This window comes from Vulpes lagopus, chromosome 1 (genome assembly GCF_018345385.1).
Source record: "Vulpes lagopus strain Blue_001 chromosome 1, ASM1834538v1, whole genome shotgun sequence".
Classification (NCBI taxonomy): Eukaryota; Metazoa; Chordata; class Mammalia; order Carnivora; family Canidae; genus Vulpes; species Vulpes lagopus.
In genome coordinates, this window is record NC_054824.1 from 70,510,071 (window position 1) to 70,530,822 (window position 20,752).

Here is a 20,752-nt window from a genome sequence, read left to right on the forward strand (position 1 = left end):
ACCCGACCCCAGGCCGGCTGCAGCTATTGTAAGGTGGAGAGAAAGGGGAGGGGGTACTGAGAGAAGGGAGACCGGTGGGGGAGGGCCACCTGTTCCAAGACCCCCTCCCAAGGCCATACTGGACACTGGGATGGGGCCACCAACAAATCACCCTTGGGGACCATAAGGACCCAGGGAATTGGGGGGAGGGGACTGAGGCTGCATGACCAGTGGAAGGAGGTGGGGCAGAGACCCCCCCCTCTAAAAAAAACCCATAATGTCACACATACACAGTGACACACACTCTCTCCTCTCACACCCGGCGGCGGGGGTTGCCCTGGGAGACCAGGCAGTGAAAGGGAACAATCCTTTGGGAAAGGCAAAGGAGGGGGAGGTGGGAAAGGGTCTGAGGGCTTAGACACAAGAAGAACCGGAGGTGGCAGGGAAGAGGATTTGGAATTTATTAGGGTCACAAGCACCCCTGCCTCCCATATTCAGCATTCCAGAGCCATACACTGCTGCGCCTTTTGTAGCCTGGGAACTCAGAGTCCTCATCAGCAGGAGGCCGGTTGGAGTGGTGGGGGAGTGAGCAGAGTCCAGGGTCCGTGAGGCAGTTACATGAAAAGACCTCCTGGCAGGGGCAGAAACATTTGGACAGATGCATAGGTGGAGACAAATGGGCTGGGGGGCACCCACTGTGGTCCCTCGCCTGTGGGAACTTCTGCTCTTCCCTCAGTGGCTCCAGACTCCCTTCATCTGCTTTCTCTTATCATCTGGGTTCCACTTCTCTGCCCTCTCCCTCCCCACGATGGCCTCATACCAGTGACTTCCACTGAGGCACCTGTGATGTATCCACTGTCTTCAGACGCCAAGAATGTGACCGCATCTGCGACATCTATGGGAATGGTGGTGGTGGGGAGGAGGTGGAATCCTACTCACTCTCATAGATCCAAAGTCATCACCTCCCACCAGAACCCCTCCCCACCAACACACACACTCCAACCACCAATCCTAGTGAAATCCTCTCAGATACCACAAACTTTGGTATTTCTTCATTTGGGCCCCCTCCCTAGGGCCTCCTCCTCGTTCAGTGCTCACCCTCAGGATCCCCCAAATGTCCCATCGGAATCATTCCAATCACCTGTAAGAAAATACTCCTAAGTGACTGAAAGTTTCTTTTATGGAATTTTGTTGTTGTTGTTTAAGTTTGTGACTCTTTTTTCTTTTGTCTTCATTCCTTGTACACTTATTGAATATCTACTATTCGCCTGGCCCTGTGCCCAGATTCTCTCTGAAGCCCAGAGAGAATGAGTATCTGAATGATTCTGTCCTCTGCCCTCTACCCACAGCCTCCTACCTTGTCCAGCACTTTCTGTGGCACTTTCTGTGTCATGGGTGTTGTAATGAACCCTGGGAGGACAGAGTTACAGCGGATCCCGTGTCTGTGGAAAGGAGATTGGCTGCTCACTCTGGAAAGGACTGAGCACTGACCTGGCCCCCAGACCTCCCACATACCTCAGCAAATCCCTCTGTACCCCCAGGGGTGTCTGACCAACCGTCCAAGCTCCCGAGCTGCAGTCTGGGTCAGGCCAATCACTCCAGCCTTGGATGCTGCATAGTTTGTCTGTCCCACGTTCCCTACCTATAGGTAAGTCAGAGATTTGGGATGAGTCAGGAGTCCCAAGGACAGGTTCTCCTCTCTTTGCCCAACTAGCTGACTGACCTCATCCCAGCTCAACCTGACCTTCCCTACGATGCTACTGATGTTGATGATGGACCCACGGCAACCACTGGACACCAGGGCTTGGGCTGCAGCCTGAGTGACTAGAAAGATGCCCTGGTGAGGAAAGAGTAACAAAACAGAAGGGATCAGCTGGGGTGACAGTCTTCTCCCGGCTGGTGGAGCAAGAAGTAACAGATTCAGAGGTCGCCACCTTGAGGTTGACAGCTATGACTCTGTCCCAGTCATCCTCAGACATGCGGAGCAGAAACTCATCCCTGGTGAGGCCTGCACAGGAGACGACGACAGATGGCGGGCGAGAAAAGCAGGCCTGTGGAAGGGGGCGGTTACACACCAAAACCCCAAACCCAAGCCCGGGCAGCGGAGGCCATGCCAGCTCGTTAAAGAGAGCGAGGTCGTGTCGCGTTCACCTGTACTTGTTCCAGCAGGCGCCTGACCGCCCCGGCCTCAGACACGTCAGCCTGGAAGGCGGTGTGGGCCCCGCCGGGCGCCACCTTCTCGCTCCCCTGCCCGCCCAGCAGCCACACCGTCTCGCAAGCCGCCGCCCGGTCCAAGTCGCAAGCGGCCACAGTGGCCCCCTCTTTGGCCAGGCGTACACTGACCGCCCTGCCGATGCCGCTACCCGCGCCTGAAGTGGGAGACAACACGCGGAGAAGGAGAAAGGGAGGAGTGGGCAGGGGTCACAGGTCAACAGGGCGCAAAATTAGGAAAATCTGGACCAGGGGCCAGAGGTCACAGAAGCTGCAGGCGCCGAGGGCATGACCCCGACAACACTCCGGCACCCCAACCCGCCCGGGGGTAACATCCCCTCAACCTGTGACCAGGGCCAGCGCGGAGCGGAGCCTGAGCTGAGACGCCATGTCGGGCGGGCGGGCGGACACCCAGCACTCGGCCAATCCCAGCCAGGGGGCGTGGCCAGGGCGCAGCCGCGCCAATCTAGGCCCGACCCGCGCGGGGCCGTCTGCGGCCACCAGCGCAGGCCGACCTCCCACCGCGGGGACGTGGCCAGACACCACCACTTGGGGGCCTGGGCAGTCGCGAGATGAGGGGCCCCCTTCTCCCAAAAAAGACAAAGACCGCATGTGGGGCGGAAGATCCGAGGACTTTATTTCCGGTCACCACCCCTACCCCTCGATTCTAACAGTGATATGAATAGAAAAAAAAAAAAATCAGGCCATGAGATTAGCAACCCACCTCCTCCCTCAATCACTCCCAAATCAGGACACACAATTGATGTTCAATTGATGTATATCCCCGACTCCTCCTGCTACTCCCTCTTTCCAGGGCTCTGATCTTCCCTGAAGCTTCCACCAACAGGTGAGAGGGGGAGGCGGACCTTGGAGAAACCTGTGTGGTTGGCTTGGTCCTCTAAAACAGGTTGCATAGGGTACACCGAGTAGGCTGTCAACGCCCCCTCTCTTTTCCAGCCCCCTCTCTTTTCCAGCCGTCTTCATGGCCCCAATTAGCCTCAAACCCAAGATGGTCAGCACATTACTAACACTATGGTCGCTCTGACTTTTCACTCTCACTTCTGCAGCTCCTTTAAGGCTGCAAAATCTTGATGGCCCAAATGCCAAAGTTAACACTTCCCTAGGATACAACTTCCTTCGGCAGATGTCCCTGGCCAGGGCCCCCAAACTCCACAGACCCCTGACCTGGAGGGCTCAGAGAGGCTAGAGGTTTGGGATTGGGGCGGGGGTGGTTTACCCCACCTCTCACTCGAGGTGGGCAATCAGCACCATCATGACAACTCCTCCCAGCAGCCCCAGCACCTCCAGAAGTGACTGCAATGGTGATGCCTCCCTCAACAGCTCAGGCAACACAGACACTGTTGCTACGTAGATAAAGCCACCTGCAGTGAATGGCAAAACCCAACCAGAACCTGTGCCACCCGCAACTTCACTTCCCACTGCCCCTCCTTCAGTTAGGAGGGCACAGGCTGTGCCTGCCAGTGCCCCTATCGCCGTCAGTAGTTGCAGACGCATCGCCTGGTGGGCAGAAAAAAACAGAAGACACTCAACAACATCTAAAGATGATCAGTGGCTAGGCATGGCTGGTAGGGTATAGGTATATATGGACAAGGTGGATGTCTCTGGGAACTAAAGAGGAAGGCAAAAAGGGAAGGATCTAGAATAGACCCTTTCCGTAAAATCTTAAAATACCAAGGAGATCCTTTCCAGACCTTCTGATTGAGTAGGTCAGGGTCGAGAGCAGTGTGAAAGACCCTCAAAGTATTCAGATGGAGTGTGGACCATAGTTCAAGAAATACTCAGCCAAAGGACAAAGAAACAGAATTTCTCTGCCCTCATTTCTGGAGAATTTGTTGTTCTTAACAGTACAACTTGTTTGGAACTACTGAGAGGTAATTGTAAGTTTTGGGTGGGTGAGTAGGAGGTAGAGTTCGAGGTAATCATGTCTGATGCACATCATCACCAACCTGCTTTTTGCTGCACCCAGATTGGACCAGGATGGCGAAATCCCCCACTTCATGGGGCACTTCGTGTAGCAGGACAGTCATTGTGGTCAGGATCCCTAGCCCCCGACCTCCTCTAAATGAAGCACCAATGGCCAGACCATCTGTGAAGTTGTGTGCCAGGTCAGCAGCCAGATTCAGGTACCCTGATACACGTAGGTCTTGTACAAGTGGAAAGGAAGACAAAATAATTAGAGGCATCTAACACCCCTAGTTCTAGCCCTTATCAGCCATTATTACCTCTTTCCCCCAAGAGACCACTTCACACCAGCCCCTTCATGTTTTCCAGACAGCTGCCATTACCCACAGTGCATACTCCAAATAAAACATGATACACTTTACCCAAGTTTATCAATAACCCTGGCTCTCACCTGAACCTGTTTTTTCTTCTTCAGAATTCTGAGGTCTCAGTGGCCCATCTTTGAGCCTCGTGCTCCCTCCTTTCCTCTTCCGAGACCCATTTGCTTCCTTTTCTTCTTCCTCTGAGCTCTGTTTCTCCTTTGAAGGATACTCTGAGGGAAGAAGTTGTTTAAGAGTGGAGAACAGAGATCTCCAAAAATATCCCCAAAAAGGAAGTCTCCTCCCTTTTGCAGCCAAGGTGTTTTTCAAGGAAAGTTCTTCCTAGACTTACTCTGTGTTCCATGCCCATGACTTCCTTGTGTATGACCATGAGTGTGTCCATGTCCATGACTGTGTCCATGTCCTCCTTTCACATGTCTCACAAATTTCTCCACCACCAGAAAGGCAACAATTCCACTGAGGACCCACAGTCCCACAGACAGAATAGGGCCCTGGCCTGGAAACAGAGGCATTGAGACATTAAGGGAGATGTGGACTCCAGACTCTTCTTCCCCAAGTGCAAAAGGAGAATAGGGAGGGAAACATGGCCCCATTCTGGGAGGGAAACATGGTCCCATTCGGCAACATTCCAACACATCTTCATCCACCCCTTCCTCACCACTGTGGGAATGTCCATGTCCAGGCTGCTCCAGAGGGTGGTGTGAATGAGGTTCTAGAGAAAGGGGGAGAAAAGGCCAAATGAGGGAATAGCCTGCCCAAGTAGCATGCATTTGGGGGAATATTGCAGTCAGGGGTGACAAAGATGAAAGAAGCCTTTTGCCTAAAGAATAAAATACATTAAGATTTGCAGGAGTTGCCAAGGATCACTTACCCAGGGCATGAGGGATGAGGTGCAGAAAGGCATCTCCTAGGAGCCCACCCGAAGCAAAACTCAGCAAGATCTGGAGCAGAGAGCGGTGCCGGGGAGAGTTTGATTCCACAGGGATAAGGAAGAGGACAAAAAATGGAGCTGCAGAGATCAGAACTGTGGCCCCCAGTGCCTGGTGAGGGGAAAGTCAGGGGTCAAGTGGTGTGGAGATTCCCAACAATCCAGAACCAGCCCCTCTCTCCCCTATCCCTTGGGGACTCACATAGGCCCAGAGAGTGACAGTGTCCAGGTCCTGCTTGATGCCTGGAGCCCCAGACTCCCCATAGCCTCCATGGCTATGCTCATGGTCATGTCCATGTCCTCTGTGGTAGAGGCTCTCATGTGATTGGCCATGGCTATGGCCATGGTGCAAATCCTCATGTGCATGTCCTTGTTCGTGACCGTGGGTATGCCCATGCCAGATGCTCTCGTGCGTGTGGCCATGGCCATGGGCATAACTGTGTCCATGGTGGAAATCCTCATGTGAGCGCCTGTGGCTGTGGCCATGGAAGTCCTCGTGCAGGTCCTCGTGCAGGTCGCCATGACCCCCGTGTCCGGCCACTAGCAGCCCCAGGGCCGCCCACGTCAGCAGTCCCACGGCCACCCAGTGGGGGGCCCCCAGGCCTCTGGCCATCACGCTGACCAGAGGGGACAGAGACAGTGACTCCACTTGACCCTCAACTCTATACCTATGCGGGGTCAGCTTTACTCCGTTCGTGCCCTCCGTCCACTTCTATGGGACGCTCCCCCATTCCGCTCTATGCCCACCCACATTGCTCCCAAGACTTGGTTTCTTTATCTCCAACCTCCTCCCGGATATAGGGCCCCCGGGACATCGCTGTAGGCTTTGATCCTTCACTTTACGGACTCTCTGGGCCCTAGTCTCTATGACCCACTAGGTAGTGGAAGAGGCCTGGCTGGAAAGGACAGTAGGGCAAGGAAGGGAATTCTCACCGGCTTCGGGATCCTCTCCTTTCCCGGTTTGCTCGGACGTGGCAGTCCAGCCTCTGGCTCCCGCGAGAACAGGAAGTTCCGTCGCCCCTCCGTCCCAATACCTTTACCAATATGGCTGCACTCTGGAGGCCGCCAAGCCGCCCTACTCTGGCGCGCATGCGCAAGTCTGGAGGTTATTTGAGGGGAGGCTGGGCGAGGCCGGCTAACAGGGCTGAGGAGACCGCCTCCTCCGTTTCCAACTAGACGAGGGGGCGGGAACTAGCGCGGAGACTTCCCGTCTATACCAAGATGGCTGCCATATCGTCGCTGTCATTTTGGTACAGAGCCGAGCGAAGTGCTTAATTCGACCCGGTTCAGGCTAGAGTCTTTTTCTCTGGGGCTTCCTTGTGCTCGTCTGGTCCCCCGGTCAATATCTGGGAATCCCTGGTACCTCTTCGGTATCCTTGCACTCAGCCAAGAATCATGTCTTGGGCCGCTCGCCCGCCCTTCCTCCCCCAGCGGCATGCCGCAGGGCAGTGTGGGCCGGTGGGGGTGCGAAAAGAAATGCATTGTGGGGTCGCCTCCCGGTGGCGGCGGCGACGGCCCTGGCTGGATCCCGCAGCGGCGGCGGCGGCGGCAGCAGCCGGAGAACAACAAACCCCGGAGCCGGAGCCGGGGGAGGCTGGACGGGACGGGATGGGCGACAGCGGGCGGGGTGAGTGTCCTAGCGGACGGACAGGCGAACCAGTGACCGCGTTATCTGCGACCCCTCCCCCCGTCCCCTGGCGCTCCTTCCCTGGCGCTCCCGCCTCCTTGTTTGTAAACACGCGTCCCCTCCCTCCGGAGGGCCCTAGCGCCCTCCCCCCCCGGGGCGGGGCGGGGAGGGGGAGCTTCCGCCCTCCTGGCTTTGGCTGTTTGAGGCCCTGCAATCCTGAGGTCCCGTGCGTGGGACACGAGTCCTCGAGTTTGGGGACTCTGGACGTTTGAAGGCAGATCCTGCGTCCGAGGAAGGGTCTGTTCCGCCCCTTTCCATTGTACGATCCGGCTTCAAGCTGGGAATGGAGGGGCTGTCCGTTCCACCCCACGTGCTGCCCCACCCACATAAGATCTGCCTAGCTGGGGGTGACCAAGTATATTGCTTGGAATTCTTTCTCACCCGAACTCTCCTGTCTTTTGTCAACCCCCTCTTCTCACCACAATTAGGAGTTAAACCGTTGTTTGACAACCGGGTGTTTCTGGACACGAGGATGGGTGGGGTGGGAGGGGTGCAGTGGGGGTTAGAAAGAGAATTAAAGTCTCCAGTTGGATGATCTAAGACTCATTTTCTCTTTTTGTCTTTCTGTCTGTGTGTCTCTGTGCCTCTATGTACCCTTCCCTCAGACTCCCGAAGCCCAGACAGTTCCTCCCCGAATCCCCTTTCCCAGGGGGCTCCTCCCCCTTCTCCCCCTGGGTTACCCCTCCCCCCTTCATCAGCCCCAACCCTTGGAGGCTCCGGGGCCCCACCCCCACCCCCGATGCCACCCCCCCAACTGGGCTCCCCCTTCCCAGTCATCAGCTCTTCCATGGGGTCCCCTGGTCTGCCCCCTCCAGCTCCCCCAGGATTCTCCGGGCCTGTCAGCAGTCCCCAGGTGAGAGGTCATGGCTCACTGACTGCCTCTCCACTTTCATTTCCTTGTTTTCCTTGTGACCCCAGATCCTTGTGTGAACTTCCCCATGGCCCACTGACCTTCCAGTCCTCTAATCCTGGCAGGCCTGTGGTCCTTGTGAGACCCCTTGCCCTTCCTGAGGTGACTGATCTTTCAGTGCATGCTTCCTTCCCAACCCTATAAAAGAACCCTGATATGCTGACGTCCCACTCATCTATCAGTTATTTTTGCCCTTTGTGACCCATCTGTTGTCCTGAGATACATGCCCTTCAGGGCTCCTGTATTACACAGTCTCAGGGAGAACTGTATGTCTAATCTCTTTGGGGTTGTGCTCCAGGGGTGGCCCTTCACAGAGACTACGATGTAAATAATGTTCTCTGTAATGTGCAATTCAGGCCCTGCCTAGGTGGTAGGGGATGATTTCCATGACCTTTGAGAGATTCTCCTTCCCATTGAGTCTCCCTGTGACTTCCCTATTTCCCCCATCCCAGATTAACTCAACAGTGTCGCTCCCTGGGGGTGGGTCTGGCCCCCCTGAAGATGTGAAGCCACCAGTCTTAGGGGTCCGGGGCCTGCACTGTCCACCCCCTCCAGGTGGTCCTGGGGCTGGCAAAAGGCTGTGTGCAATCTGCGGGGACCGAAGCTCAGGTACGAGGCTCAGGTGATCACCAAAAAGGAAGAAAGAGAGCATCTGACATTTACCATCACCTGTGGGATTGCCACAGGCTCACAGGGTTGCATTGGAGCAAGTGGGTGGGGGGAAGCTTGATGATAGTTAAGGGACCTGAAGCTCAGATGTGGGATGGGGGATGGTCAGAGGAAAGAGAGGGCTGGTATAGGGTTTGAACAGTGAGGAGAGAGGGACTGGATCATCCCTCATTTCCAGGTTCCCCATCTCTCTATTTGGCAAACACAGTGGATTTAAACGAAGTTTGCTGAGGGGAAGTTGGTGAGAGACTTAATGGTGAGGGATCTACATGCAGCCTTGTTGCTCTTCCCCTCTCCTCTTAGGCAAACACTATGGGGTTTACAGCTGTGAGGGCTGCAAAGGCTTCTTCAAGCGCACCATCCGTAAGGATCTGACCTACTCATGCCGGGACAACAAGGACTGCACCGTGGACAAGCGCCAGCGAAACCGCTGTCAGTACTGCCGCTATCAGAAGTGCCTGGCCACTGGCATGAAGAGGGAGGGTAAGGGTCCACATCAGCCGGGCTTCCTTGGCTACCCTGTGGGAGAGGAGGGAGGAGGTGGAGGGAGACTGCAGGAAACCTTAGTCTACATCTCTCCATAGGACTGGACTGTTCTCACTCCTCCTCCAGAGGGCGATATTTGATTTCTCTCTCCCCTCCTCATCAGCTCTTCTTCCTGGTATCCTGCTCTGTTCTCATTTCCTTCTTAATGGGGGTGCTTTTCTGTGGCCTGCACCACTGACGTGCCTCCCCCCCCCAGTACTAGGGTAGGATAGCTTTTCCTTACCTGTGATGGGTTTCTCTGTCTCCTCTTCACTAGCTTGAATAGTCCCTCCTCTTTGACCCAAATGATTGTTTATCTGTGCTCCTTCCTCCAAAGTCTGGAACTCTACTCTTTTAAGTTGCAGACTTTATTGAAGACCTCAGGGCTGCCTTCCCTTTTCTTTGTCTTGTCTTAAGTCTAATGCTGGAATTTTCAGACACTTTAGAGTATCTTAGTCAAATCCCTCCTTTTAGAGAAGATGGGCTTGAAGCCTGGTTTTCCTGAGGTCATGGAACAAAAGAGGGGCAGGGCTGGGATCAGAACCCATCCTTGAAGACCCAGGCTGGTGATCCTTTCACTGTCTCTTCATTGAATCAGAAGAATATCACTTTGGCAGTCAGGCAAACTTGGATTTAGATGGATGACTTGCCGGGCATTATGTGAACTTGGGCAAGCTATCTAACTTCTCCAAGCCCTAAATTCTTCATCTTAGCAACAGGGGTAAGAGCTCACATGATTCTTAAAATAATTTGAGGGAACTTTAAAATGTTTCACATTTTACGTTTCTTTTCACATTTCTTAGAATGTAGTTGGGCCTCAGTTTAAATGTTAGCTTTCTCCCTAATTCCTTTACCCTCCCATCCCCTCCTCCTTCTTGGCTTGTTTATCTGCACTTGTATAACTCCTGTTTCCAGACTGCTCCTAGTCCACTGTTGCTAGTAACTCCCCCAGTTCCTGTAAATATCTCCTAAGGGCCATAAGAACCCTGATGAGACCTAAGGACATTTCAGAACCCTTCGTGGCTGACTGTTGACTTTCCACTTTTTCTTCTCTTCCCCTTCCCACTTGCAGCAGTTCAGGAGGAGCGTCAGCGGGGGAAGGACAAGGACGGGGATGGGGAAGGGGCTGGGGGAGCCCCGGAGGAGATGCCTGTGGACAGGATCCTGGAGGCAGAGCTTGCTGTGGAGCAGAAGAGTGACCAGGGCGTTGAGGGTCCTGGGGGAACCGGGGGTAGTGGCAGCAGCGTGAGTGATGGGGTCAATCCAGTCTCTTTCCTGATGGGGGGTGGGGGGGATGGGAGTCTAGGTTGGTTCTATTTCCCTCTCCACTCCCTTTCCCTCCCAACCCTACCCCCACCTCCCCCCGCAACACTGCTTGGGACTGGAAGTGCTGCCAAACAAGGTTTGTCAAACATCTGAGGTGGGTGTGATAGTTTTCTGTCCCCATCCCAAAACAACCCAGTGGCAGAACCACAGGCAAGTCCTAAATACATAATTGTTTTCACAAATGCCAGAGGAGAAGCCTGACTTACAGGGATTGGTTCAGATGGTTTTGAAGGGAGACTCTGTATGAGGAGGTGATATCAGAAACCTCTTAAAACTGGGGGGGGTTCCATTGTATTTCCAGACTTTCTGTAACTCTTGCACCCCCCCCATCCCCTGCAGCCAAATGACCCTGTGACTAACATCTGTCAGGCAGCTGACAAACAGCTATTCACGCTTGTTGAGTGGGCGAAGAGGATCCCACACTTTTCCTCCTTGCCTCTGGATGACCAGGTCATATTGCTGCGGGCAGGTCAGTGACCTTGCATCCCCTTGAGCTCTTGACATTTGACCCCTACTTGACCTTCTGGCCTTCAGTGACCCCAGTGGATACTTACATACCAAGGGGGCCAGGTTCATTGACCTCACCACTTCTCTTCCCCTGATATGCTTTGACTCCCATGGTCTGATCCCTGGCTCCTGACCCTTGCTGCCCCCTACCCAGGCTGGAACGAGCTCCTCATTGCTTCCTTCTCCCACCGATCCATTGATGTCCGAGATGGCATCCTCCTTGCCACAGGTCTTCATGTGCACCGCAACTCAGCCCATTCTGCAGGCGTGGGAGCCATCTTTGATCGGTCAGTGGCCCGCTGCTGGGCTGGCCTGTAGGTAGAGGGGGTGGGGCTATAGGCTGGTCCGTGTCCAAGGCTGGCTGAGCTGTGACCTTTGAGTGACCTGCAGGTCCCTCTCCAGGGTGCTGACAGAGCTAGTGTCCAAAATGCGTGACATGAGGATGGACAAGACAGAGCTTGGCTGCCTGAGGGCAATCATTCTGTTCAATCCAGGTAAGAGGAGGATTACCCTTGTCTTTTAAGACCAAGGCAACCTTGGAGCCTCCTCTTCTCCAGAGACTCCTAAATTACCCAGCTATCCCCCCTCAACCCGGAAACCTCCCAGCTGACCAAGCAAAACCCACATCCACTGATACATTCCCTTTTGACTCCATTCCATAACTTGCCCTGCTTCCTTGCCAGGCATCTGGTAAAGAGGCTTTAGGTGGGGCCCAAAGAGGGTATCGTGTGGGCCATATCTCCACATTTGTCCTGACTTGATTTGTCCTGCTGCTTCTTCCTCCTCTTTTCCTTGCCATCCCAGATGCCAAGGGCCTTTCCAACCCTAGTGAGGTGGAGGTTCTGCGGGAGAAAGTGTATGCATCACTGGAGACCTATTGCAAGCAGAAGTACCCTGAGCAGCAGGGACGGTGAGAAGGAGCTGTGGGGGCAAGGAATTGTGGGGTGCCATCAGAGCCCATGTGGTTCCAGCTGTCTTTTCCCACCTCTACCTCAGGTTTGCCAAGCTGCTGCTACGTCTTCCTGCCCTCAGGTCCATCGGCCTTAAGTGTCTAGAGCATCTGTTTTTCTTCAAGCTCATTGGAGACACCCCTATTGACACCTTCCTCATGGAGATGCTTGAGGCTCCCCACCAGCTGGCCTGAGCCCAGACCTAAATGTGGTGCTCCTCACACCTGAGGAGTATACATGAGGGGGACTCCAGACTTGGGGCATGGTGGGAGGGGCCATGCCCTAGAACCTTGGTGAGGTGAGGAGTACAGGGCAGAACTGAGACCTCCAAGGGGATCCATAAACCTTCCAGGGGATTTGCGTGATGTCCCAAATCAGAGGGGACCCCCGATCCTTGTGAGGGCTGGACCTCTCCCTTCAGTGGCCTTGAGTCTCTGAACTTGTGTGGGTCTGCCATGATTTGGGGTGAGTTCTCACACCCTGCCTGGAACGATCTCTCCTTCCCCTAGCACAAAGCACTGGCCTTGCTCACAGGACCTTGCTTCCTTCTCATCTTGCCTCACTTAGCTACCCATGTGAAGAGAGAAAATGGGAACTCGCCCAGAGATGGATGTTGGGGGGCAGGCCCCTCAAATTGATGGACATGGGAGTAGCACTCTGACAGGCCTTCCTTGAGGCCTTGACAGCCTTGACAGTAGCCCGGCAGGTGGGGGCTACTCTGGTAGAAGGAGGAGCCCTGTCACTGTCTCCTGTCCAGAGTCTGTCTCACACTTCACCTCCTGCTGCAGTCAGACTGAAAAATGAAAAGGTAGTAGTGGTTGAGGGGTGGGTGGAGATGTAGGAACCCATCTGCTATTTTTAATTTCCTCTGAGGATAGAGACTTGCAGTTAGACTCAAAGAAGTACTGTACTTTCCCAGATTGACTAAGAAATGCCAGTGGTGGAGGTGGTGTTTGGGAAAGGCTGGGCCCTGAGATGGTCTGTCCGTGGGGCCCTTCAAGCCCTGGCTTTCCCAACCCCCTCCCCATCTCTTCTTGTCTAAGTAGAGGGAGGGCCTGGGATGGTTTGGTGAGCAGTCCTCAGGCCCTTCCTTTGACAGCCTTCCCCCAGACCTGGGCACACACACTGTAGACTGGGGTGGGGGGGAGCACAGGACCCTGGCCTGAGAACTGAGGGGGGATGGTTAGCCTGCAGAGATGAGGTGCTGGGGCTGCATGATTTTTGCCCTGCAGCTCTTTTCTCTGGGGTTCCTTTCCCTTCTCTTTCACTCACACATAAACTAGCTTTCAAATTAAAATCGCTGTTTTCTGGACTGAGGTGACTGTGTTGAGGGGAGCAGCACTGCATCGGGGCACCCGCCGCGTGGTGGGGGGCAGGGAGGGTATCCAGTCGGGAGCTCCGGCCGCGCTCCCTTGACGCTGCCGCCTCCGAGGTTCCCTGGGGCCCGAGAGGCAGACACCGGGTGGGGGACACAAGGCGCGCTTTGTCGGGGAGGGGGGAGAGGGTGTGCCAGGCTGGGGGCGGGGCCGGCCGGAGGAGGAAGAGGGGGGCGGCTGATTCTCAAAGGCGCCTTGTTCGCCCGCGCCCTCCTAGCGCCAGCGGGCGGCGGCGCCTCCGCTAGCTCCAGCCCTCGCCGGCCGCGCCGCGGGCTCCGGGCAGACCCGGCGCCGTGCCCGTCGGTGGGGGCGCGCTGGGTGCGGAGCGCGGAGGCCCCCTCAGGCATTGCCCGCCCGGACCGGCGTCTCGTCCCCGAGTGACCCTGTTCCCCGCGCTCTTCCAGCTAGCTTCGACGGCCCCTCGTCTCTCCGCGGGGTCCCTTGCCACCTGGGCTCCCGGACTCCCTGGCCTCGTCCCGCCGCCCTCTTCATCTCCGTGGACCTGATTATCCTGTGCGGGGCGGGCTGTCCAGCGTCTGGCTCTCACCGCCCCCACGCCGCACCCCCCCCCCCCCCCCCGCTTCCCCTGTAACCACCTGCCCCCCTCCCCACCACTCGCAGCTGTCGGGTAGCAGGTACCCCATTGCTATCTATAGCCTTGTCTATAAATACCCCATCCCAGGCCACCCCTGTAATTACACTGGGCGGGGCGAAGGGAAGTAATTATGGAGACTTGATGGGGGGGGGGAGAGAGAGACCCCCCCCAGGCCCGCCTCTCCCCTCCCACTGTGTCCTAAGTCCCGCCCAGGACTGCTGAAAAGAGGCTCTGGGCAGCCAGGTGGGAGGGAGTTGAGGTGGGGGCTTCGACTGGAGGTCTGAGTCCTAGAAAAGGAAGGGGCCGGGAAGAGATACTGGGGTTCCCAAAAAGGTAATCTTGGGTACAGGCCATTCAGTCTGCAAGGAGCAAAGGAAAGCAGCCCGAGGGGCAGGGAACGAGGGCTCCTGTCCCCCCACCCCAAACCAGGTGGAGATCGAGGGTGGGGTTTCCCCTCGGTGCCTGTGGGCGGGCGGCTGGAGGCGGGGGCTGGGCCAGGGACGGGGGCGGGGTGGGGGCTCTGGGCCGCAGGGGTGGCCGGGGACACACAGGAGCGGCGGCCACCGAGGAAGGAGCAGTGCTGAAGCCCCGACGGCGCCCGGTTCCATGGAGCTGGGCCACTGAGAGCTGTTGCTACCAGACAGCCTCTGATCTCTACGGGACCCCAGCGTCCGAGGCTCAAAGCCTGCTTTTCTCCCCTGTCAGCCTTGGGCCGTACAGCGCCTCTGGCCGCCCCTAGGTCCCTGGGACCCGGCGTTAGGGTCGCAAGCCATGGAGCGGTGCAGCCGCTGCCATCGCCTCTTCCTGCTGGTACCGCTGGTGCTGGGGCTGAGCGTAGTCCCTGCCTGGGCAGGTAAGAGGAGTCCCGGCGCTGGATCCTCAGAGTCAGGCGGTAGCTCTCAGTAACCCCTGGGTAGGGGACAGCTGATGCTGGGGGCCAGGTTCTCAGTTCAGGAAGGGGATTTTGGGGGCCAAGGATCCAGGCTGGAGGGCAGGTCACCTTGGAACCACGGTAGGGATCTCTTTGCCTCCTTGCAGTGACTGGGCCAGAGCAGGTAAGGCTGAAAGGTGGAGGCTCACCTTAAAGAGTGGGACTGGATGCTGAGGGACTCCAGGGAGAGCCGAAGATGGCCAGGGCTGGTGAAGTCCAGCTGATGCTGGGGTGAGGAGGCAGATGTCAGTGTTGACGGGTGAGGATTGTGTGTGTGTCTTCTGGGCTTTCTATCTATGTCTAGGGTGAGAGGGGAGGAGCATCTGTGGGTCAGAGCAGAGCAGTAAGTAAGGAAAGAAGGGACGCCTGGACTATTTGTCCCCCTGGCTTCCCCCATAGGATCCCCTTCCCCCTCCCTGTGCCCTCGATGCTGCCACGCGGCTGGCTCTGGGGAGCACTGGGGCTGGCTGCCAACAGGACGGCCGCTGGACAGGCTGGGATCAGGTGTCTGAGGCGGGAGCCAACTCTTTGCATTCCTGCCTCACCCCTCCCCCTCTGGCCAGCAGGGCTCCCCTGGGACCCCGGTGTCCACACCCCAATCTTTTCCTTCTTTTTTCTCAGGATCCAGAAGTCCTGGGACCTAGGTAAGGGATTTGATGCCGGACAGGAGGGGGCTGGGAGCGCCTGGGTCCTAGGCAGGCAGGAGCTAACCTCCCACTCCTGGCAATGCTGGAAGCTGATTTGCCTCCAGCTGATTTGCATATAACTCCACTATTCATTTCTTCTCTCTTCTGGAGAGAAAATGGTCAGAATAGCAGCATAAAGGATTTAGATTAGATCACAGGAGGAAGAACTTCCAAGATGCAAGGAGCATGAGGCTAAGGGACAGGAAATTGAAGCGCGTGATGTCTGTGGATTCTTGGAGCCTTTCTTAGGGAGGAAAGGAACCCTCTAGCATGGAGGCTAGGCATGGCTGAGATGATTCTCTTATTTTGGGGCTGAGTGGCCAGAGATGGGACTCTACAGGGAAATGGGCTACTGTGGAATTCATAAGAGTAAAAAAATGGGGCAAAGGTAGACTGATGGGGCTACCAGTGGGGAGCCTGTGGGACAGATTGAGGCCAGAGCCAGTGGGGCACATATGTGGCTTGAGGTTGGCCGATGGGTGGGCAGACCTGTGGGTAGATCGTCTATAGGATGGAACCATACTCCTGTGGGATTTGGTGAAGGGGCGGAGGCTCTGAGGTCTCTTTGGCCTGGGGTCTCTGTGAGTCTCTGTCTCTGTCTCACTCACCCTTCCTCTCTCAAAGCGGCCCTTGTGTGTTGGTGTTTGTGGAGCTGCCACACTCAGGGGCCAGGCTAGGGCGAGGCGGGGTGGTGGTGAAGGGGAGGGCAAGGCCGTGGTTTCCCAGCTCCTGGACTCAAAGGGCCTTTTCTCTGCCTCTCCGCTGCACCTCACCCACCCCACCCAGCCCTACTCTTCTGATCGCTCTGGCCCCTGCCCTGCCCACCCTGTGCTTCTATGAAAATTTTGCTGGACTTTCTCTGGGATTTTTCCAATCTGGAGCTGATGGTGTGAGGAGTGTGTGTATGGAGGAACAAGAGAGGGAAAGGTGACCTTTGTCTTCCAGGGAGTTTGAGCCTAAGGAAGCTGAATTCTAGGTGGATAGGGCAGATACCCTGGGTCTTGAATCTTTGGATCCAAGAGTTGGTGGGGGGGGGGGCGGCAGGGTTGAAGTTCCAGGTGTGGGGAGCTTGCCTGGTTTTGGGCAAGGACTCTGATGGGATCCACAGATGTGTGGCTTGGGGCCCTGGACCTGCTCCGGCTCCTCGTGGCAGCTTCAGTCCTCCCCTCTGCCCCCGCCCCCCCAGCCCATCTCCTGAGCCAGGGGTATAGGCTCCTGGGGTGGCTCTTTCTGCTATCTCCTTCCTCAGCATGGTCAGAGTTGTCCCCAACTCCCCAAATGCGGGAACTGAAGCAGCTTGAAGCCCCATTCCCATAGATCTGCCTCTCCACTCTGCCTGGTGGCCCCTCTGCACCTCCTATGCCCAGGATGATCGATTGCCCAGATGTTGTTTCTGCTGGAGATACGGGAAGGAGGCCAGAGACCCAGAGATATGGAGAGGGAGTGAGAGAGGGAGAAAGACAGGGAAGAGAAAAGCACAGACAGAGTGTAAGAGAGGTGGACGAAACCAGAAGACACAGGGAGAGAGGAAGATCTACAGATCCAGAGACAGGAAGAGAGAGAGAAGGGGGGATGGTGGAGAGTAGAGAGGATTTATAGGTTGAAAGACAGAGATAGGGAGGCAGAGGGCCATGTGGAGCTGAATACACAGCTAGTGCCACCCTCTTCCAGCTGATTCTCGATTCCCATCCACTCAGAGCCCATTCAGAGGCAAGTTAAGGGAGAGGTGACCTTTGCCTTCAGAGAGCTTGAGCCCTAGGAGGTTGAGTTCCAGACTCCAAATGTCCCCATGTCTTGGCCCTCCTGAGGATGTGTCCCTTTTCCTGACTCTCATGGACTTTCCCAGGTGCACCCCCTGTGGATGTGCTCAGGGCCCTGAGGTTCCCCTCCCTTCCTGATGGCGTCCGGAGGGCCAGAGGCATCTGTCCGGCTGATGTGGCCTACCGAGTATCCCGACCTGCCCAGCTCAGTGCACCCACCCGCCAGCTCTTCCCAGGTATGGGTGACATGGTGGAATAGAGAGAGCTGGGGCAAGGTCACGGGGTGGGGTCTAGAATCAGGCACCAGGAGGGGAGGGTTTTATGGCTCTTTTTGCTCTCATTGCACCTGGTTGTGTCTCTTTCGGGTACCAGGAGGTTTTCCCAAAGATTTCTCATTGCTGACTGCTGTCCGGACCCGTCCTGGCCTTCAGGCTCCCCTCCTGACACTCTACAGTGCTCAGGGTGTCCAACAGCTGGGCCTGGAGCTTGGCCGACCCTTCCGCTTCCTGTATGAGGACCAGACTGGACGGCCTCAACCCCCAGCTCAGCCAGTCTTCCGAGGCCTCAGCCTAGCAGATGGCAAGTAAGTCAGTTTGCTCCTCTGGTCTGCCTGCACTGCCCCTTCGGGAGCTCCCCTCTGGCCACTGCCCCAGAACCCCCAGTCCCTACACTAGGAAACCCTGCCAACCCTTTTGGCCACACCTCATCTACCTACTGCCCAAAGTTCAGACATTGTTGGTTTAGGGTTTGGACTTAAGAGTTTAGATCCTTGCATGTGGTACTAGCCTGTGCCTTGGGCAAGTTAACTTTTTTAAGCCTCAGTTTCTATGGCTATAAAATAGGGATGGTAGGATCATGAGAATCAAATGAGAAAAGTATTGCCTGGTGCATTGTAAACACTCAATAAATAGTAGCTACTGTGATTCCTATTATCGTTATCCTTGGCTCCAACCTCTCCATCAACTAACTGTTCTCTGGCCCTGTTGAGCCCACCCCCTCAGTCACTTGAACCACTCCCCCCCCCCATGACCAGGTGGCACCGTGTGGCTGTGGCTGTGAAGGGCCAGTCTGTCACTCTCATAGTTGACTGCAAGAAGCGAGTCACCCGGCCTCTCCCCCGAAGTGCTCGTCCATTGTTGGACACCCATGGAGTGATTATCTTTGGTGCCCGTATCCTGGATGAAGAAGTGTTTGAGGTAACCAGAACAGAGAACAGAGTGATTTCTTATTCCATATATTGTGTCTATTCCCCTTCTGGCCCCAGGTATCCATCTTCTTATACCCTGGCCCTTCATTTGAGCTCTCATGAATTTATATTTCCATTTTCTATCCTCAAGGCTAATTTTCTCTGTAGGAGAATTAGGCACCCACTTCTACGGCAGGACAGCTGTCTTCATCAGTCCACCTATCCATTTATCCCTTCAACTAATCTCTCTATCTACACCCACCCATTCATGTACTCATCTAAAACCCACCCACCCATTTATGCACTTACCCACCAATCAAGCATTCAAGTTTGTATCCACCCATTTGCCCATTTTCCTCTGCCCAGGCACTTTCTTCTTCACTCATTCGTCAATCTATTCACCTTTAACCCATCCATTTATTCAATCATTCATCCACCCACCTAGCCCATCTACCCATGCATATGAGGATGCGTGTATTCATCCGTCCCCTCATTCACCCACGCACTCCCCATCTATTCATTCATTCATTCATTCATTCATTCATTCATTCATTCATTCACATATTCACTTCCACCCATCTACCTACCTATCAATCTGTTCTCTCTACTCCATACCTCCATTTATCTATCCACCAACCCTCTCATTCATTCATTCACCATCCACTAACCCTCCCATTCAGTCAGTCATGCATCTGAGCCCCCATCCATCCATCCACCCACCTCGCTAGTCAATATTTGAATACTTGCTGTCCCAGTCTCAAAAGGGAACACAGAAGAATACTGTAAGATCTCTGTCATTCTCAGGAGCTCCCAGGTCCTCTTTGAAGATGAGACGATAACTCCAAACTATAATATAAGGCAAGGTGTGCTAAGCACCACATGTGGGCACAGATAAATGCCATTGGAATTCAAAAGTGGCTTCCCTCTCCCCCATTTCTAGAGGTCCCGAGAATTCTCATCATTTCTGCCATTGGAAGGTCCAAGCAAGTAAGGCTGGGACACTGTTTTCAGAAGCCTTGTGGAAAGTTTCATGCATTACCACAAGGGGCCAGGGATAGGCAAACAATGTTGGATTTAGAGTTGGAATATTTGAATTTCTAGTCTGAGTCCATCATTGCAAGCGACCTTGTGCCAGTCGTTGTCTCTTTGAGCTTTCCTGAGTGGAATATATCAAACAATAGGCATAAATATCCTTGCCCTACTGATTTTCCCAGTTGTGGTGAAGGTCCAGTGGGATCATGGATGAGAAGGTCCTTTGAAAACTGAAAAGGGCTATGTACATGGGAGGGCTGATAATGATCTTCTCCCATTATGTTGTTTTACCTAGGACGGGCTGGTAGCCCTTGTTCCAGACTTAACCCTCTGTTTATTTCTGAACCCCCCTCTGCCTCCCTCCATTGATGTTCCTTCCTCATGTCTTTGCAGGGTGACATCCAGGAGCTTGTCATTGTCCCAGGGGTACAAGCTGCCTATGAATCCTGTGAACAGAAGGAGCTGGAGTGTGAGGGGGCTTGGAGGGAGAAACCTCAGAAACACAGAGCCCAGAGATCTCCAAAGCAGCAGCCATCAAGACTTCATAGGCCACAAAACCAGGAACCTCAGCGACAGGTGAGGGAGCTGGGTGATCCCCAGACTACAGCACACTCCAGGGAGGGAAGGCACCCAGACACCTCCCCAGGGAATTCCCCCAATGTCTCAGAGCTCCTCATCCTATTTTGGGCTCCTGTCCTCCCCTCCATTAGAGCCACTCTCCAACCATGCCTCCCTCGTCCAATCACCACTCCTTCTCCCAGTCCTCATTCATCAACCTTTTTATTTTCAATAAAAAATAAAAAGAGTCATTATGAAAGAATCCATGGCTGGGAGCTGTGTCCCTCCTCATGTCTTCTTTCCTCTGCCAGTCTTTTCTGTAACTGTGTCCTTGGGTTTCCCATCCCTTTTTTTGAATTAAGAGATTGGGGGGCATTGTGTGTGTGGAATAAAATGCAGGGACAGAGGATGGGAGAGACAGAACAAGGGAGAAAAGTTGAAATGGTAAGACTTAGGAGGAGAAATGGGGAGGAGCAGGAGATAGGGAAAATCTTGAAAAAGTGCTGGGCCTGTGGAATTCTGTGGAATTCTATGGAATTCATGGGAAGGTACAGGGTAAAGGGCTGGGGAGAGGGGGAAGGAGGAGGCTCGGGTTCCAGATGGTTAGGGTGACAGATATGATCTGGGATCAGT

The 20,752-nt window shown here is 55.0% G+C and overlaps 4 protein-coding genes across 17 annotated transcripts in view; 2 read left to right on the forward strand and 2 right to left on the reverse strand.

The window, feature by feature from the left end:
* Positions 1 to 416: 416 nt before the first annotated feature.
* On the reverse strand, positions 417 to 2,658 carry HSD17B8 (hydroxysteroid 17-beta dehydrogenase 8). 4 transcript variants are annotated; one of them, XM_041768381.1, is made up of 9 exons: positions 2,535 to 2,658; positions 2,131 to 2,348; positions 1,914 to 2,030; positions 1,724 to 1,816; positions 1,515 to 1,621; positions 1,337 to 1,421; positions 1,078 to 1,120; positions 800 to 874; positions 417 to 610 (listed from the first exon to the last, which is right to left on the reverse strand). In XM_041768381.1, the coding sequence occupies exons 1-9, from the start codon at positions 2,578 to 2,580 to the stop codon at positions 594 to 596; spliced, it is 801 nt and encodes a 266-aa protein (XP_041624315.1). In that variant the 5' UTR covers positions 2,581 to 2,658; the 3' UTR covers positions 417 to 593. The 4 variants fall into 4 exon arrangements, with proteins under 4 accessions (XP_041624315.1, XP_041624316.1, XP_041624314.1 ...); XM_041768382.1 differs by having other exon boundaries at positions 1,536 to 1,621; positions 2,535 to 2,657; XM_041768380.1 differs by lacking the exon at positions 1,078 to 1,120 and having other exon boundaries at positions 1,536 to 1,621.
* Positions 2,659 to 2,803: 145 nt separating this feature from the next.
* SLC39A7 (solute carrier family 39 member 7) lies at positions 2,804 to 6,652 on the reverse strand. Of its 3 annotated transcripts, none has more exons than XM_041768370.1 (8): positions 6,355 to 6,652; positions 5,624 to 5,858; positions 5,365 to 5,533; positions 5,152 to 5,205; positions 4,825 to 4,989; positions 4,565 to 4,705; positions 4,158 to 4,354; positions 2,804 to 3,708 (listed from the first exon to the last, which is right to left on the reverse strand). In XM_041768370.1, the coding sequence occupies exons 1-8, from the start codon at positions 6,510 to 6,512 to the stop codon at positions 3,436 to 3,438; spliced, it is 1,392 nt and encodes a 463-aa protein (XP_041624304.1). In that variant the 5' UTR covers positions 6,513 to 6,652; the 3' UTR covers positions 2,804 to 3,435. The 3 variants fall into 3 exon arrangements, with proteins under 3 accessions (XP_041624304.1, XP_041624303.1, XP_041624305.1); XM_041768369.1 differs by having other exon boundaries at positions 5,624 to 6,038; XM_041768371.1 differs by lacking the exons at positions 5,624 to 5,858; positions 6,355 to 6,652 and adding an exon at positions 5,892 to 5,943 and having other exon boundaries at positions 5,365 to 5,517.
* A 16-nt stretch (positions 6,653 to 6,668) lies between these two features.
* RXRB (retinoid X receptor beta) lies at positions 6,669 to 13,307 on the forward strand. 3 transcript variants are annotated; one of them, XM_041768349.1, is made up of 10 exons: positions 6,669 to 7,048; positions 7,714 to 7,961; positions 8,471 to 8,627; positions 8,991 to 9,170; positions 10,285 to 10,457; positions 10,878 to 11,007; positions 11,200 to 11,332; positions 11,436 to 11,539; positions 11,850 to 11,955; positions 12,042 to 13,307. In XM_041768349.1, exons 1-10 carry the CDS (start codon positions 6,817 to 6,819, stop codon positions 12,187 to 12,189), a joined length of 1,611 nt encoding a protein of 536 aa, XP_041624283.1. In that variant the 5' UTR covers positions 6,669 to 6,816; the 3' UTR covers positions 12,190 to 13,307. The 3 variants fall into 3 exon arrangements, with proteins under 3 accessions (XP_041624283.1, XP_041624291.1, XP_041624300.1); XM_041768357.1 differs by having other exon boundaries at positions 11,448 to 11,539; XM_041768366.1 differs by lacking the exon at positions 7,714 to 7,961 and having other exon boundaries at positions 6,709 to 7,048.
* Positions 13,308 to 14,062: 755 nt separating this feature from the next.
* The window catches only part of COL11A2 (collagen type XI alpha 2 chain), a 29,539-nt gene continuing 22,849 nt past the window's right edge, over positions 14,063 to 20,752 (forward strand). For 2 of the 7 annotated variants that reach the window (XM_041768178.1, XM_041768198.1), the window contains exons 1-5: positions 14,435 to 14,819; positions 17,430 to 17,579; positions 17,716 to 17,926; positions 18,377 to 18,539; positions 19,955 to 20,137. In XM_041768178.1, the coding sequence (XP_041624112.1) occupies positions 14,738 to 14,819; positions 17,430 to 17,579; positions 17,716 to 17,926; positions 18,377 to 18,539; positions 19,955 to 20,137 (789 nt within the window). In that variant the 5' untranslated portion in view covers positions 14,435 to 14,737. Of the gene's footprint in view, positions 14,396 to 14,423; positions 14,820 to 17,429; positions 17,580 to 17,715; positions 17,927 to 18,376; positions 18,540 to 19,954; positions 20,138 to 20,752 lie in introns of those variants that run through there. The other 5 variants (XM_041768209.1, XM_041768218.1, XM_041768186.1 and 2 more) reach the window with 4 other exon arrangements.

Bases quoted from the DNA above. Each gene is read 5' to 3' on its own strand.
- HSD17B8 (XM_041768377.1), bottom strand. From the start codon at position 2,580: ATGGCGTCTCAGCTCAGGCTCCGCTCCGCGCTGGCCCTGGTCACAG. The intron at 1,622-1,723 runs GTCAGGTTGAGC...ACTTACCTATAG, and splicing joins TCAGTAGCATCGTAGGGAAG to GTAGGGAACGTGGGACAGAC. The intron at 611-799 runs GTATGAGGCCAT...TGCCCCTGCCAG, and splicing joins TGCCTCAGTGGAAGTCACTG to GAGGTCTTTTCATGTAACTG.
- SLC39A7 (XM_041768369.1), bottom strand. From the start codon at position 6,512: ATGCGCGCCAGAGTAGGGCGGCTTGGCGGCCTCCAGAGTGCAGCCATA. The intron at 5,534-5,623 runs GTGAGTCCCCAA...TCCCCTCACCAG, and splicing joins CTGTCACTCTCTGGGCCTAT to GCACTGGGGGCCACAGTTCT. The intron at 4,706-4,824 runs GTAAGTCTAGGA...TTCTTCCCTCAG, and splicing joins TCATGGGCATGGAACACAGA to AGTATCCTTCAAAGGAGAAA.
- RXRB (XM_041768349.1), top strand. From the start codon at position 6,817: ATGTCTTGGGCCGCTCGCCCGCCCTTCCTCCCCCAGCGGCATGCCGCA. The intron at 8,628-8,990 runs GTACGAGGCTCA...CTCTCCTCTTAG, and splicing joins CTGCGGGGACCGAAGCTCAG to GCAAACACTATGGGGTTTAC. The intron at 11,956-12,041 runs GTGAGAAGGAGC...CCTCTACCTCAG, and splicing joins TACCCTGAGCAGCAGGGACG to GTTTGCCAAGCTGCTGCTAC.